The sequence below is a fragment of the Tachysurus fulvidraco genome, chromosome 6 (genome assembly GCF_022655615.1).
Source record: "Tachysurus fulvidraco isolate hzauxx_2018 chromosome 6, HZAU_PFXX_2.0, whole genome shotgun sequence".
Lineage (NCBI taxonomy): Eukaryota > Metazoa > Chordata > Actinopteri > Siluriformes > Bagridae > Tachysurus > Tachysurus fulvidraco.
This window is the reverse complement of record NC_062523.1, coordinates 14,302,702-14,321,204: the sequence shown is the minus strand read 5'-3', so window position 1 is coordinate 14,321,204 and position 18,503 is coordinate 14,302,702. Positions and strand designations below refer to the sequence as shown.

Sequence of the window (18,503 nt, the reverse complement as noted above, 5' to 3'; positions counted from 1 at the left end):
TCAAACTATCCTTGTTTTATTTTTCTTAAAATCACTTGAAAGCTTGCAAGGAATTCAGTACCTTGGTATTTGATGACAAAAGCAAGAATTATGTACAAGACTATACACTCAGCAATGTTACAAGATTCTTACTCAGAAAATTACATTGAAAATCAGTTAGATAGCATACGGTGTAATTCATTCAAGATAATACTGCACTTTACACTTATAAAAATATTGAATTCTGTTCCATAGAATATATCTGTGCTAAGAAACCTGACAGCCTAATTTATTGCCATACTCAAGAAAGTTCAGTCGCGAAGATAAACAAGACAAACCGTGATCTCATTAAAATGTCAGCTTACACACAGGGACACATTCAGACTCTAAGTGGAAAAGGTGCAAATAGTAAGGGGGGAAAAATGAAAAAGGGTGCAATAAAGGAAGGGGTAGCACTTTGTGGTAAACAGACAGGCTGTGCAACAGGACAGTTGAAATGCGAGTGCAAATTGATGCCTCAATTAAAATCCCATGTATGGGTTTTGGATCCACAACACTTTAAACCAGCAGCGATTTGAACAGCCTCACGTGCAGAAAATTCAGTTTCTTTCAGTACTTGTTTCTTTCAGCATGTCATCATTAACCAGTCTTATTTAAAGAACACAAACTTTGTTTTTATTTTTAAACACAAAATTCCAAACTAGTCTTGAGATCTTTACGATTAACTCTACACTGGCACGGTATTTATGACGTATTATAAGTGTATTACAATTTTATGATAACTAGCCAAAGTTACTTTGCACCTGACTACATGAAACGAACATCACTCTTCAAGGTACTCTGAATTTGCTTGTAGTGGTTTCATGTTCAGCATCATTGTCTTGTTCTCCATTGCTTTCTAAATCCCAGTGTCACACTTACTCCAACAGACACTACAGTCTAGTATAAGACATGCTCTACTTTGAAGAATTTGTTAGAATTTTCACAACTTGACATTTCCCAAACTGTTTTTATAACTCAGCATTAAAATCCAAATTTTGACAGTGTTAGCATGAAGGATTTCGGGATCTGAAACACTTGCTACACACATGCATCATGCTTGTGATAGCATCCATGTCCCCAAACAATGAGACAAAAGGTTTATCTAGAATTGCCTTACACTCAAGACTCCCATGCTATTGTGAAGCTACAGCTTTAATCACTGGATTAACTTTTTAAAAACTGCTGAACAAACGCATCATTGGCCAGTTAACAAGTTAAAACAAGATTGAAGGTTAGCTCAAGTGTAGTTCTACTACAGCACGTTTGTTAATGCTAGCTTTTCACTACGGACACTATGTATGTGAGCAATGAAAAGATATAAAATGCACCAAAGTGAGGTGTGTGTTAACACACTAGGCTTCAGGGACATCATAGATGGTGCCTCACATCAGCAGTCCTATATGTATAGAGGTGAAATGCACTGTACAAATCTCATGCTTATGTCTTATGGCTAATTCACGTATCATAAGAAGGCAGTCATCTAAGTGCAATTCAAGCAGTTGGTACGCACTGTACCATTTCAGTTTCCAGGAAGACATGAGGATTTAGCGGCATATACGTTTACAGCAAATCAAAAGGACCGGAGTTTGATGACATTTTCTGGAGAAAAGAGGAGGAAAAAATAGCATACAGATTTTTCCCCATGACTGAAATGATCAAAATAAAATGGGATTGGATCTTTTATAAACATATTTTTTTAAGTGTTGGACTTAAGAAGTGATAACAGATGGAAACAATAGAAGCGTATGAATGGCACTGCAAAGGTAGAGAAGAACAAAATTGGTGTGTTAATGGGTTGAATGGCAGCGTTCAATTTTAATCAAATTACTTCTAAAAAATGCAAATTAAAAGACAAGGCAATCTCAGTGATGACCAGTTTACATATATATCTTCAGAGTATCTACAGGAGCAGTTGGCCATTTTTAACACAGTGTTTTCATTAGCATACCTCCGTGACATTTGTAAGCCTATGTACACACACATTTACACACCCAGCTGAGCATGCTCAGTCTGCCTCTCAGAAGACTCCGGTTACTGAGAGCAGGATACCTGAGTTTAAAATGTTTTTTTTTTTTTAAATTAAAAAAGGATCATCACAACTTCACTGCTGGAACCCTACAGCACTCATTTATTCACACACTCTCACTCACACACTCTCACTCACACACTCTCACTCACACACTCTCACTCACACACTCTCACTCACACACTCTCACTCACACACTCTCACTCACACACACACACACACACACACACACACACACACACACACACACACACACACACACACACACACACACACACACACACACACACACACACACACACACACACACACACACACACACACACACACACACACACCTCTGAAAGATCTCACATACTGCACATTCAGTGACCGGTTTGCACCAGCTATCCCAAGTTCTAATGAAACTTACTAATTACTTTGCACAGCTTATATTAAATGCACCATAGTGTAATACTTACACTAGTGGAGGGACAAGTATAAAACAGGTTATTGCCTAAAACTGAGTGATAACCAGCAACAAAAGAAAACAATATAAAAATAATACTAAGACTCATGTACACCTAACATACAACAATCAATCCTTGCATTACATCGAAGTTCTGAATTACATTCTCTAGTGAAATGTTAACTAGCCGTCTCCTTTAGCAAGAGGGTAAAAGGGATTAATGAATCAGTGTAATTGACATAATGGCCGATTTAGTTCTTAGCTGATTGTTTTAACTGAATCTGCACTCGCTCAACGGTTAAGAATAAAATTGTGTCATTACGATTCAAATGGCTTTACACATGCAGTTTGGAAAGAACCTGCACATGGCTGGTGCAACCACCTGCTGCTCTGACCCTATGTGCTGTGTGCTATATAAGGTGCACTGCTCTCAGAAGGGGTGTGTCTGAATCTGAGTCAGAGTCTGAGCCCAGCCAGGCCTCACTACCCATTCACCTGATATGTTTTATTTAAAACAATAAAATAAAATAAAAAATAAAAAATGTTTGCCAGGTACAGGCTGAGTGAGCTGTGTATGTGTGTGAGAGGCTGCACTAGGAGGCAAAGAGAGGAGGAGGAGGAGAATCCACAGCAAGCAGTCAGTGAGATGAGGCCCGGGGAAGCGCAAACCTGGCAGAATAACATAACCGTGATTAGTCAGACAGGCGAGGTCTAATTCTAAATACATTTATTGCTATGAATGGCGTTCCCTGGAGCACAGGTGATGATGTAATCCAGACCCAAGCACATTCAGGCATGTCAGCTGCTTATCCAGATGGAAGGAATGATAGAACTTTGTATCCTTTCTAAGCAAGCAATTTTAATGTAACTGAAACATCACAAATTTAAGTCATATATATCTGCTCTAGTGTCTGTTATAACAAACAGCCAAATACCTTTTAGTTTTACAGGGGAATAAAACAATGGACTATTTTACAGTGAAGGCCATGACAAAAGTCATCCGTTGGTCATTTGCAAACTTTCAAGACCCTTGTGTTTACCACATACTTCTTTAGCGGTCATTTTTATCTAATCTAAATCTAGTGGCTCAAAATCTCACCGCCATAAATGTAACACCATGTGTGTACTCAGATGTGCAGAAACATCAGAATCTTGCTAGTTTTGTTCTCATTAGCCATTCACACCTCTTAGTGTACTTAGTATACATGATGCTCCAAGCGACTTTCCGTCGAGTATGATATAGCTAAGAGTTTATTTGCCTAACAATTTTGAAACCAGGAATTTAATTAGTTTAACTATTGACCCCTTATAAGAATATGACAGAAATCTGTGGATGTGCTAGAGAAATCATACCTCTGCAGTCTCTGTACTAGTTCTGTGACCAAGGAGTCTGAGATGCCAGGGCAAGCCTCTTCTGCCAGGAATATGGCCTCCCTCAGCTCCTCCACTGCCTCTGGCTTTCCATTGCTCGCTTCACCCTTCTGCTTCAGCTAGAGATGGAAGAAAGTGGAGTCACCAGTATACTGTTAAATCTCTTGTAGTCTACAGCAGCAGCAGGCCTAATTCTCAACCTGTTTACTTGACCTACATATACAAGCCATTTCAAGAGGAGACAGCTCCCAAGAATAATAATAGGTTAATTGTAAATACATGCATGAAAAAGATCTTACTTCTGCAAACAATGGAGATATAATAGTGGACAAGCTCTGGGACAAAGGCCTTTGCACACTGCTCTGTACCTGCGGAAGTGAGGACACAGCAGTGTTAGTCAGAAAGAAAATAACTATTTCTAACATTTATATCAGCACTGATTTCTGATTGTGAAGAGTTATATACTACACATGGATTAATGCTTTGGTCAATAATAGGGATTTAAAGGAAAAAACTATAATATAGCATTTGTGCATGAAAACATTAAAAATGAGCTAGTATACTATCTACACATAAATAAACATGCATTAAACCACAAATACAGTCAATAATCTGCCATTATTCTGATTCAGTAATTGCAAGGTTTTATAATAAACACAGGTTTAATAATGCCATTTACCAAATTTTACATAAAAATTACTCACACATTTCTGGCCCAGTACAAAAGCATTCTCTGTGCTACCTAGCCCCATTGATGATGCTTATTATCTTTCAGTACAGATTCTGCTATAGCCCCTACACTTAAGGACACTGAGCCTCTAGACCCAATGCACTCCGGTGCACATATATAAGGCTGATAGTTTCTCTCTCCCCTTCACCTCGCTGTGGTCCGAAAACTGCATGATTCCATTTTGAATTTTTTTGGGGTCCTTCTCTCTCATGGTAAAGATCCACTCATCGTTTCCAGAGTCGTTCCCACCCGAGGCCTGTCCATCCTGTTCCCTGAGTAGAGACACAGAGATTGATTTAAATGTGAATTGCCAAAATGGGCAGACGAATACTATCAGAAGGGTAGCAAAATGTAATGTTAATGATTAACACACATTATTACTCTGAAGTTCTCTGGCATTATTAAGTATTAATATAATGCCAAGCTACATAGCCTGACATATTCCTAAATACAAATTCTGATCATGTAGACAATGGCTTAAAATTTTTGATCAGACAATATACATACTGTAAATTCAAATTTTAAAGTTTACAAGTCTTTGACATCGGTTGTTCTATTCTATGCTATTCATTTTGAATTCACATATCTAGTTTGTGTGCCCTTGTTCAATTGTGGTTTGAATCACTGTGTACCAAGATGTTGGAAGTAAAGAATCAGGGAGTGAAAAAAAAATCAGGCATTAGCCTGTGCTTACGAGTCAGACTCGTCGGAGTTGGAATCCTCTCGACTCTGCTCAGACTTCCACCTCTTGTACCGGTCAATGAGCTCTGTGAGGTACGAGGTCTTTTTAGCATAACGTACAATAAGCTTATGTTTCAGCAGCTCTTTGGCTGAAGGCCTCTGCGGAAAAAGATATAACAAGCATTCAGCTTAAAAAAACAAAAAAAAACCCATAATGCCAATGAATGGTTTATTCAAAGTCCTAAAAGCACAAGAATGTATTAAAGCTTTAAAATACTGCAGCACAGTAGAAATGGCATACAATGCTGTCTAGGAAAATATATGTAGTATCGTAGATATATAGCATCAGATGCTTACAAAGCTTGGCTCCTTGTTGAGGCAAGCTTCTATAAACTCTTTTAGTGGTTTGCTGTAATTCCCCTCCAGAGTTGGCGGGTTGTTCTTTGGGATAAGGAATAAAACCTTCATCGGGTGCAGTTCAGAGTGGGGCGGCTCTCCCTTGGCCAACTCTATCGCAGTTATACCCAATGACCAGATATCTGCCTGAAACACAAAACACAGCACTTAATACATAAAACAGTTCACACTAGTACATTAACTCTTCCATGAGAATGAACACTGTGCAAGGATCGAAAAGTCTGGCAGGATCCTGGTAGGTAAAGGGAGATATTTTAGTAGTTCTTAAAGTATTACAATAGATTCTTAGTATTTTATCTGAGTCAACAACACCAGTCCTTTAATTTAATACTCGAAAAAAACTTTCCTTTATAAGACATTTAGGAAGAAAAGCACATTTTCTAAGAAATAGCATTGTCTAGTGTTGGCCATTAACATGTGTTAAACAGTCATTCTTGCTTTACAGAGATCACATGTTGGGGGTTCCAATACATCATCTTGTCTGATTGTTTCTGAATTCATGGGGAAGTTGTCATGCGGAGGGTGGGAGGGTTCATTTGGTGTTTTTGTCCCATATTGTTTGCAACTTTTTGAGATGTAGGAGTTTATTATTGGTTTAAAGTCTGACAGTGGGATTTGACAATATGTGATTTCCATTCTGAGAGTCTCCTTAGCAGAAATGTCTGCATGTTTATTGCCATATAGCCCCATAAGGCTTAGAGTTAATGTATCCAATGATAGAGACTTAAGCACTTCTGTACATCGCTCTGGATAAGGTTGTCTGCCAAATGCTGTAAATGTAAATGTAAAATTTATCATCATGGAGTGGTAGTTTTTGATCTAAACCTAACCTAATCGATAAAGTAAATAGTTTCTTTATTAATAGCTACAGAATAAAAAAAACAAGTATCCTACAAGAGGTCACATCAGCCAAGTGAATGAACTGGGTTTCAGAGACTTCTCAGAACAATAAGGAAGTGTAGGATGAGTCAGCAAAGAACTGCAAGTACTCATTCTGTCTTTATCACACATATAGAAAGCAGGAAACTCTATAGCATTTCTGAAGAGATAAAGTAAGCCATATCTGATCACCTGACAGTCTGTCACACTGCATCAGTACACACTCAAAATGGAACTAACATTCCTACATCGGTTTGTAGCTGCATTCATGTATGATCTGGTCCTGGGATTTTTGATGTGTCCTCACCTTTGAATCGTAAGCTGACTGTTTTATGACCTCGGGGGCCATCCAGAATGGAGTGCCCACAAACGTGTTCCTCTTGATCTGAGTGTCCGTAAGCTGGCCTGCCACACCAAAGTCAGCCAGCTTCACATCCCCCTGCTCTGACAACAGCACATTAGCAGCTGTGGAGGAACATATACAGACATGTAAGTCTTTGTGGTGAATTTCATGTCAGATCTAATCATGCAGTTTTATTTCAAGATGGAACATTAACATTATATAATATAATATTAACACGAGTAAGATACCTTTAATGTCTCTATGAATTTTCTTTTCAGAATGCAAATACTCGAGGCCCTTGAGAATTTCTCTCAGTATAGTAGCAATCTGGGACTCATCCAATGGCCCAGGCTCCAGCTGTGACACAGTGTAATGGACAGTGTGATGAAATCTACATATAAGCACTGTGGTGTACATGACTATTCATTATGAACTGCAATAAACTTAATGAAGGTGACACACTACTTACCAAATCTAATGCTGAACCTCCTCCTAAATACTCCATTATGATCCATAACTTTGTGCTCTGAAAGAGAAAGAAAAATAATGAGCACATTTTGTTAGAACTCAATAGCATGTTAGGCTACAAGCAGACACCAATCTAAAACCACATCAGAGCTCATATGACCTGTGACCACAACCATATGGGTGAGTTAGTAAGCAAAGCACATGAAGGTTTTTAGCATCAGCTACCAGCAAGTAGGTCCCAAATAAAAACTTGTACTTTCTGTAAATATGCAACAAAAAAACGATCTTCATAATAATAAAGACTGCTTCATAAAAATAATAAATAGCCTATGTTTTTAATCCCCACACATTTTCTGCATTAATATATTGTATGCAATGTTTGCACATATACATATACTACACAAACACACACACAAACCTTTTGCCTATGCTCTTGTTATCGAACAGTAAGATTATTTACTATATGTAACATAAGTTATCATCTTTACTATTTTGACTATTTTTTTACTGTTGTATGAATTCAAATAAGGAATATGAAAATTAAGGTTCCACTAGAAGACTATAGAAGTGCAAATATCGCATAAAATATGATAATGCAGAAACTCTTGGGGATTAAACAAAATATCACACACACACACACACACACACACACACTTCATGTGACCACACTTAAGAGATAATACTATGCTACAATATAAATTAGTGAGTGTACAGCTTGTATAACTGTAAATTTGCTGTCCCTCAAAATAACTCAACATAGATATTAATGTCGAAACCTCTGGCCACAAAAGCGAGTACACCCCTAAGTGAAACGGTCCAAATTGGGCCCAATTAGCCATTTTCTATCCCCAGTGTCATGTGACTCATTAGTATTACAAGGTCTCAGGTGTGAATGGGGAACAGGTGTGTTAAATTTGGTGTTATCGCTCTCACTCTCTCATACTGGTCACTGGAAGTCCGACATGGCACCTCATGGCAAAGAACTCTCTAAGGATCTGAAAAAAACAAAACAAAAGATGGCGTGGGCTATAAAAAGATTTTGCCAGGACCCTGATACTGAGCTGCAGCACTGTGGTTAAGACCATACAGCGGTTTAACAGGACAGGTTCCACTCAGAACAGGCCTCACCATGATCGAATAAAAAGTTGAGTGCATGCGGTCAGCGTCACATCCAGAGATTGTGTTTGGGAAATAGACAAATGAATGCTGCCAGCATTGCTGCAGAGGTTGAAGGGGTGGTTGGGGTGTCAGTGCTCAGACCATATGCTGCACACTGCATCAAATTGATCTGCATGGCTGTCATCCCAGAATGAAGCGTCTTCTAAAGATGATGCACAAGAAAGCCCGCAAACAGTTTGCTGAAGACAAACAGACTAATGACATGGATTACTGGAACCATGTCCTGTGGTCTGATGAGACCAAGAATAACTTATTTGGTTCAGATGGTGTCAAGCGTGTGTGGCGGCAACCAGGTGAGGAGTACAAAGTCAAGTGTGTCTTGCTTACAGTCAAGCATGGTGGTGAGTGTCATGGTCTGGGGCTGCATGAGTGCTGCTGGCAATGGGAAGCTACAATTCATTGAGGGAACCATGAATGCCAACATGTACTGTGACATACTGAAGCAGAGAATGATCCCCTCTCTTCTGAGACTGGGCTGCAGGGCAGTATTCCAACATGATAACCACCCCAAACACACCTCCAAGACAACCACTGACTTGCTAAAGAAGCTGAGGGTAAACAGTTTAAACACAGTACTGCAAAGTTTATAAAGTTAAAACCTTAAATGCTCTACAAATGGATTTTATGTGGAAGTATTACAAAAGCCCCTGCTTTCATTTGCAAATTTAGTGCTGTGGTTACAAACCTGACCCACATAGCACATGTACGGGTCATCCGAAATGAGGCTGTCATTTAAAAATCATATTTGTAAATGCTGGTGTAATTTCTAAATCATATTTGATACTGGCACTATAAAAAGCTTTAAAAGGAACTGTCTATAACAAAACACGCATGTTAAAGAATGTGTGAATATAGCATATAAACAAGGGAAGTGCACACGCTGAGCAAGATTCTGACTAAGAAGATAATTAGGCAGAATTTAGCTGACGGGTATTTGACTATTTAGATAAAACAAGATGGAAAACAATCAGCAGTTTAGCAACTTCCCCGATCTTTATGGTAAGGAATTACACTTGTCTACGGCTTTCATCTACTACATGCTATTATAGAATAAAAATTAAATCCTTGGTGCATAGTGCTGCTATTCAGTAACCACAGAGTTCAATCGAGCAGGAAATGAAAAAATAGCCTCTGAGAGGAAACAATAAACAACAAAGAGGACAGGTGGAAAAAAGAAAGCAAGTCTGAGTGAGTCAGATTCTCAGAGGCAGAAATGTGCAATGTGCAGCTTTTTCTTTTAATCACAGATGGAAACTCTCAGTAAAATCATGCAAATGCAGATACAGAGCTTTAATTTAAGCTCATCTCAAATATCACAACAGGGATAAAACGTGACCTAAATGACTTTGCCCATGACCGTTGTTGGTGACACCAGTATTTCAGAAAGTGCTTCAGACCAATACTATTTTAAAGAAAGACCCAATTTTAAAGAAATTCTGACATGTACTCCCTGTTTCCACCATTATTGTTTGTATCTCCTGGTAGTATTTTCTGACTAGATTGGTTCTATTTCTTAAAACAAACAAAATGAGTCATTTAAATCATTGTGCCCCATCCAGAAAAAAAGCATTTACTAAAAATGGATGAATGAAAGCTAAAAGTAAATATGTCATGCCGCACTGTGCAAGCACACTACACACTCTCAGTCTGGTCTTTCCTTATCCTGCAAGCTTCGTATCAGAATTGCCCTTCGTATCGGACTGCCATCTCCCACCTGAAAAATAGTAACAACTCATCATGGCCCATTTCCATGACTTTTTTTTGACAGCATTCCATTCCACACCTCTTATCAGTAGTGCTTTTCAACAACCTATATGATATCCAATCTAATTCCTGATTTATATTATTTTGCCATTTGCTTGCTTTGTTAAGGTTTTTAGTACTTGGGAAAGGTGCTGGTCTTGCAGGAGGTTAGCTTCCAGCCCTCCACAACTGTAGGCTAGCATCTACATCGGCATGTTTGCTTTAAAATACCCATTTTACATCATCAGAAATAAAAGAAGCCTGAATTAGCATTTCACATTGTCTTTTTAAACCATAAAGCAGATTTAAATGTTAATCTGTTTACACAGATATAGTGGTTACATCATTTGTGAAAATACAGATGACAACATGGATAACTCTTGTTCTCTGCCAGACTACAGCATACTGCTGGGAAATCGTCTTCAAAAGTTGATTTTGAAGAACAACAAAAATTGAGGAAAATAAAAAGCTGATTATATTTAGGGCAATGCTGACAAAAGTCTGATGCACAGCAACAAAAAAAAACATGACTCATATTTGGGCTTGTACGTTGTACCACACTGCACACACACGCATGCACACATGCACAGTATCCAAGTGATGAAGAAGCAGCCTTGTTCTTTCCCCTGTTCCTGCTCTCTCTTTATCTTTCTACATGTTTCTCTGGTCTCTTTCTGTCCTCCCTCCTCAGTGTCCATCCATTAGTATAACTCTTTCAACTGGACGTATGGCTTACAGTCTAGCATTTACTATGTTAGTAAACTGTTCTCGGGATAAGAGACAGGGTTTCCCGCAGCAATTGCAGTTCGAATGGACCGCCTAAGCTGGGAAACCCTACTGAATTAACTAGGTCGTCCAAAAAAAATTTTAAATAAATAATTCCGCTGCACAAAAGGCCGTCAAGTGCATCTCGGAGAATAGCGCAGACGCGCTTCACACCGCAAGCGGGCACGCGAGTTCTTCACCTGCTAGCTAGGTTGCACGTGCCTGTTTTTAATAATTGTTAAACATAGTACAGAGTCTGTGGTCTATCTCACAAAGAAGCCCCGCCCCTCGGGAAAACCCTACCGCCTTATCCTACTGCCTTAACTAACAAATTTTCTGCGGGAAACCCTGAGAGAACATTTAAAATCAAACCCAATCAAACAGAACATTTACTTTAAAATACTCTAAGATGGTAATATACAGAACATTCACAAAATCAAGCCCAGCATTTTTGCATTGAAGCCAGTACAAGACACACATCTTAAACATCATCTCACATTAGTGATGCACTTACCTTCAGATATGATCCATAATACTTTGTAACAAAGGGGCTGTCACATTGGCTGAGCACTGTGATCTCCTGCTGAATGTCCTCAATCTCGTCTTCTGCTTCCTCCAGATCGATGATCTTAATGGCCACGACCTTCTGGGTACGCTTGTCTATTCCTTTAAACACCTCTCCAAATGAGCCTTTACCGATCTTCTCAAGCTTAGTGTACAGCTCTTCTGGGTCAGTTTTAACATTCTAAGCAAAGAAAGGAACATTATGACATGATTAGTTTACATGCTTCAACAAATGCATGTCGTGTTTTGAGTCTAAAGTTGTGCACCTCGGACTCCACCTCGCAATGGACATCAAGTGTATATGAAACTTTTTAAAGTCAACGTTCCAGTCACCTGAAAGTAACAAGAAACTAATATGTATTTAAGTAAACTACAAATAAATGACTCACAGGTTAAACACACTGAAATCTTAAAGAGCAACTCCACCGAGTCTACAATTTCCATGTCAGTAGAACATGAAGAGGTGTTTCACATCTCAATTATTCAACAAAAGTACCAAGTCCTTCAACTGCAGGAGGCTGATGATAAGCTTTATAAAGCCTAAAGTGTTTGTACCGAACACAGCCTGTGTTTAGGTTCAGTAGTTGTGTTTCAATGTAAAATGATGGGGTTAATAACAAACTCTTTTTGAATAGATGCTCCTATTAAGCCTGATTTGTGGATACTACACTTATTCCATAACATAAACATTTCTTTTATTTATAGTAAGAAAGCACTAAAATTTCATTGAATGAATGAGTCACTGGTAGTGAAAATGGAAAAGCTTGAACTGCACAAAACACAAAGATAATGGCTTTGTTTACAGAAGGATTACTTTTCACTCTTTCCTGGTATATGATAAATCTGAAGGAATTTTACTACACACTCTGGGACAAAGCGGTCACATTCTTGTGGGTTTGGCGTGCCGCATTCAGGAAAAGAAAGGAAAACAAATGGGGAGAAAACAGTGTTAATATATCCACAAAACTATGATGCATTTGCCACAGGCCCGAAGACGGTATACACCAGTTATGTATGCAGTAGTTTATTCATTACTGTTTTCTCTGGTTTCTTTGGTACAGCATACTTGTAAACTCCTTTCACTATATATTACTAACAGTGTCTGACAATGTTAAAGGGCCACAATCATTATTTCAAAAATGTCAGGAAAGGAAAATTCCATTTGTTTCAAGAAATTTCATGAAAAGAGCAGGAGTTGCTTTTTAACATATAGAACCACTATACTGTATCCATTTCCTCACACCTTCTTAAAACCCAGTCTCAGAGTCTTTACACATATATCTGCTTTAAACCAACACATAACTGGACATGTACTGGAACAGCATAAAAGTGTGAACAGGATTAATCATCTGCAGGCCAGATAAATAAGATTTGGATTACAAAGCACAGACCACACACAAAAAAACCTGGAACATCTGTCAAACCAATCCAGTAACCAATCTCTATCTTAATATTCCCACTTATCAGTCATTAACAAAAAACAAAACAAAACGAACAACAAAGAGCAGAGATTTACCTGTTGAAGGATGGACTCCATTTGAGCTCTTTTCTTTCAGCTTAACATTACTCACACTGGGCCTGGCAGTCACGTGCACAAGCTTTATCACGACAGTAAAACGAGGCAGTGTTCACGCACACTTATCTAGCATGTACGAGTGTGCTATCTTATGGAATGGTGTTGAAGGGCCACAACAGAACCCTACAAAGCTAACAAGAAGTAAAATGCATGATTTGCAGCTATAATCTGGCAACAAACTTTCAACAGTCCAGACCAGCAATGAGCTACTGTAGCACTGCTCCGTTCAGATCGTTTAAAGGTTTTTCTACATGTAACCTCATAATAAAGACTATACAGACATTATGGATTCATTTATCAAGTGGGGCATTTGGACATTATTGTGTTTGTGGCAGCGTGAGAAACCTGCTGGATGTCACTGTGGCTAAAACCTGGAAATCAGTCGACTGGTTTTGACCAAAATTATGTTTTTGTGCCTACACTATACTCTGACATCGTACATGAAAATAGGTGTATTGTCCAAAAGATGTGAAATGTTTTATTTACACTACTTTATAATCATACTATAAATAAACAGGTAACAGAAATAATCGGTCTTTAATTTATTATATAAATTACAGAATCAATAATATTTTAGACTAAAACAATTATAGATTTAATTTGTTGTGTGTGTGTGTGTGTGTGTGTGTGTGTGCGTGCGTATTTATATATATACATATTTTTGTGTATTTATATATATATACATATAAATTGTGTGTATGTATATATATACATATTTATATTTTTTATTTCTATTTACTCATTTACCTGAGCAGATTAAAGTAGTGGAAGCTCAGTGGTAATGGGATTGAAACTGATACTATTCTGCCAAAATCTTGAACCTCTGAACCATCAACATCTTAGACTATCAATATAGTACATTTATAAACTTAGATATTAGGACATCTTTAAACAGCAATCCTTTTCTAATTTTGGGGATAAACAGAACTAGATGTGTACTTGTGCTTCTTCAAATTTGCGTTTGTTATCCACGATTCGGGAAGAACGTTTATGATGGCAAGTCTGCGTGTTAGGTCATTTCCCTTTAACAGAAAGTACATTTAATCATGAGCAGGAATCTATGACTAAATTTACAGGCACAATAAACAAATAAAAACTTGAAATTCATGGTAAGATATTACATAACTACTTTAAAAATATAGAGACATGATGGCATAAATAACAATAAATTAATAAGAGTGGTGTGCCCTGCGATGGGTTGGCACTCCATCCAGGGTGTATCCTGCCTTGATGCCTGATGATGCCTGAGATAGGCACAGGCTCCCCGTGACCCGAGAAGTTCGGATAAGCGGTAGAAAGTGAGTGAGAGTAATAAAAGTGGTCTAAAACCCATCACAGCATCAGAATGGGCAGCCAGATATTGATGGAGTGGTATCACGAACACAGGACAGGAAGGAAAGCGCTGCAGTGTTGGTAACCCACATAATGTTTATTCAGTCAGCAGCTTGTCCTCAAAGCCCTCTCTGATCCAGCAACAGGCCTACAGAGCTACATCACAAGCACTACCGAAAGTTTCTAGTTCAATCTCAGACTTTCATTACAGCTGCAAGAAACTGTGTGTACATTGAGACAAGCATGACTTGTTCTCATTGCTCAGACACTCCGGATGTTCCAGGTGTGAACAGTAATGATGTCACTCTCAGATGTCAAGTGTGATTATTTTATGCAATGACACATAAATAAGTCTCACTGTAACTAGCCAGAGATAAATTTTATGGATTACGTGACACCAAGTTGATCTTTGCACAGAGAAAAGGGCAGTGTAAAGAAATCTGAATGCCCAGGATTGTGTGTGTGTGTGTGTGTGTGTGTGTGTGTGTGTGTGTAATAACTAAACTAAAATAAATATTAAATAAAATTAAATAACTAAACTGAAGCCAAGTGCTATTATATGTGTGCGGATGAGAACATGGTGAGCTGGGAACATTTCTGATAATACAGCAGTGCTGCTTTTATACTAGACTATACAGCATTCCCACAACACCCAACAAAACCTGACTAAATTAAAAGTGTATCCCCAATTACCTACTTCTCCTGGGTGGGAGAGCGACTGAATTGTCCACCCCTGCCACCGAAGATAGACAAGTAATAAGCAGGTGTACATACACAAACACACGCACCATAAACGCTTTCCCTGCTGCCGTTAACATTCCACAGTCAAAGCAGTATTGGGAATTCAAAATATTTGTGAAACTCTTTATATTTATTTGTGGATCATAGTATATTTATTCAGAATAACGAAACAATTCTGACCCCATAGGATAACCATACATGTCAACATAAAATGGCTTTATGACAAAAAATCTGACTCGAACATACAATTTTTTTAAACATTATAAAGAAGTTACTTTTGTCCACACTCGTATATGATCGAGATAAAACAATCACATTTATTCTTGATTTATTTATTATTATTAATACACTATTTATGATCATTAGTTATTTTTATTTATTTCATTACTTTATTATGTCTTCTCAAAACGTGTTCCAAAAGTAGGAATCATCCCAGACAGAAACATTTCTGTTTATCCTTCAGAATCATCCGCTATGTTCACACTCACTACAGTCGCACTTACTATATGAATGCTTACTACCTTTCAAAGGAGAAAAATAATCTGAAACTTCAACATGCAGTAACATGTCAGGCAGTAGATGGAAGGTTTGGGGATTAAGATCCTTGCAACACCGTGAAAGGTGTCAAAGTAGCGTTTGATCCAACAAAAGATATCCGACAAGGATCTGCAACCTCACTTCCAAAAGAGTTTCCCTAAAACAGAGGCTTTCAATCTTATCAGTAACAGGTTGGTGTTCCTTCAAGTTTCATTACAGTCCAACTGGAGGTTCATTTGATTGCTGTTTGAAGGCTATAAACTGACTTGCTGGGTCAGAATAAAGTCTGCAGTCGCACAGGTCCTAACCCTAATACTGGAGCTCCAACACACTCAGTTTCTACAACGGATGAAGCAGCTCGATCATTAAAATGCATACAGTATCGTGGCTGCACTCACAACTATGACTTCCGGTTGTTTCATGTCTTGTAGCTCTCAGGAAACTCCCCAGGAAACTGAACTTGTATCGTGAAGAAACACCAACAGACTTTTCATGGAAATGAACAATATGCACAAAAAAAAAATCTTCGTTCCAGAACAAACTCACTCCAAAAGTTAACAATCATTTAATGTATGTTGTACTTTATATATCCAAAAGAGGAAAGGGGAACACACAAGCACTATATAGTAAACAAATAAGTCCACTTTAAGGTGCTGAGCAACGCTGTCACGTCCAAATACAAGTTCTAGTGTGATTATTAGACACAGTGGATGTATGAGACGTTACCTGTATGCCTGGGAGTGCTCTCTGCACAGGAGAGGGACGAGCCATGGCTTCTGTTTACAAAACAAATCTCAAAATAAAAGTAAAAATGAAAACCTCCAAGTGGACACGACCAGCGTGGTTCTATCAGCTTAACGGGTTTACCATAACACACAGGAACCAAATTAAAAAAGGTGTCTAACAAAGTCCAGACCTCGATACAGAGAACTCGGCTCCTATAGCTAAGCTAGTTTAGTAACAACTCCTAGAAGATGCGTCTCTTAGGGGGGTCTGTGTGAGTCGCCCTGCTAGCAACCGAGCTGTATTGTTTACACATCGACCGCGTCCATAATAACGCTGTTTAATCCTTATATCCTGAAGAAAAAGAACCCCAGACGTGAGCGACAGCACTGAGATGATTAAGCGCGATAAACCGTCACAGTAACCGGACTGATGAGGATTATGTTATTTTTGCCGACTGCAGCACAAGTTCTGTGGGCGGACAGCAGGCTAGTTAGCTAACTTTCAACTTCCGCTCAGAACAGCTGGAGATATTTGCACGGTTCCTTATGAAGCCTGGAATCCAAACGTCAAGAAAGTAGAAGTTTATAACGCAAAATAAAACGCAGAATTTCCACTAAAGACACTGAACTGATCTCGTCCTGCTCATTTTGCGCCGTAGCCTTCCGCCATCTTGGAAACTGATTATATCAAGGCGGAGCCAAGCGGTTCGTCAGGACCAATGGACTCTTCCGTTCTAAGTTGTGACCACGCCCCTTAACGACTGGTCCAAAATAATTGTCCTACAACTGTTCATCCTAATTGGCTTCATGATCCCTTATATAAGCGCACTATATACGGTATAGATACGTAGCTTAGGCACCCTATTAAGTGCACTATATGTACAAGAGTGCGTTGTCTTTAAAGGAGGTAAACAGAAGTGGATTGTGCTAGAGACAGGAGTCAGAGCTAGAGGTAGCCGAGCTGAAGATGTTGAGGTTCTCTTTGGGAGTGACAAGATTGGACAGAATTAGGAACGAGTACATCAGAGGGACAGCTCATGTTGGACGTTTGTGGGACAAAGTTAGGAAGGTCAGATTAAGATGGTTTGGACATGTTCAGAGGAGGGAGAGTGAGTATATTGGTAGGAGAATGTTGGACATGGAGCTGCCAGACAGGAGGCAAAGAGGAAGGCCAAAGAGGAGGTATATGGATGTAATTAATGAGGATTTGAAGCTAGTGGGTGCAAGTGTTGAGGATGCAGAAGATAGGGATAGGTGGAGAGAGATGATTCGCTGTGGCGACCCCTGAAGGGAAAAGCTGAAAGAAGAAGAAGAAGAAGAAACAGAAGTGAATTGTGCTGAAGTGTAGGGTCACTAAAATAACTGATGATATACATCTCTCAGGTGCATGTTAATAAACTGATAAAAATACCAGTGCACAATCATCATTTATGTAAAACTTTCCTGTATCTGGAAAAGAGCAAACTTAAAGCACCACTTGTAGAACAAGCAGAAACCTAAAGCTCATTTATTACTAGTATGTTTTTACACAGTTGCTATTTGTCACACATTTGATGAGTTTTTGCTAATTATACCTTTTTATTGTTGTGTTTTTTTTTGTTTTGTTTTTTAGATTTGCCTTATGTATTGTCAAGGCTATATTGTTTGTCAGCCACTTTATTAATAATGGATTTAAGCCCTCTTACTGGAAGTGTATTTCTGAAAGTGTACAATTATGTGAGTGAGAGAGATCAGGGGTGTTTCGAGCTGACAGGAAGGTGAACAGAAATCTTGGAACGCACTCAGAACTAAGACAGTTTGGATATGAGCCCATCACGTTCCAGTCCTGTCAGTCAAACTGAATCTGGAGCAATCCACATGAACCTGAAGCTTTCACTGGCACAGGTTCACAGAAACTGGGAAAACATGGCCTGGTCTCAAGAAATCTAGATTTCTGCAGTAATATGCATCCATGGAA

General features: G+C 38.6%; 1 protein-coding gene across 2 annotated transcripts; it reads right to left on the bottom strand.

The window, feature by feature from the left end:
- stk24a (serine/threonine kinase 24a (STE20 homolog, yeast)) lies at positions 1-17,247 on the bottom strand. 2 transcript variants are annotated; one of them, XM_027164320.2, is made up of 11 exons: positions 16,548-17,247; positions 11,586-11,816; positions 7,386-7,442; positions 7,165-7,273; positions 6,881-7,038; positions 5,635-5,820; positions 5,291-5,436; positions 4,745-4,868; positions 4,166-4,234; positions 3,849-3,985; positions 1-3,164 (listed from the first exon to the last, which is right to left on the bottom strand). In XM_027164320.2, exons 1-11 carry the CDS (start codon positions 16,590-16,592, stop codon positions 3,134-3,136), a joined length of 1,293 nt encoding a protein of 430 aa, XP_027020121.1. In that variant the 5' UTR covers positions 16,593-17,247; the 3' UTR covers positions 1-3,133. The 2 variants fall into 2 exon arrangements, with proteins under 2 accessions (XP_027020121.1, XP_047671000.1); XM_047815044.1 differs by lacking the exons at positions 11,586-11,816; positions 16,548-17,247 and adding an exon at positions 8,161-8,238.
- Between the last annotated feature and the right edge of the window lie 1,256 nt (positions 17,248-18,503).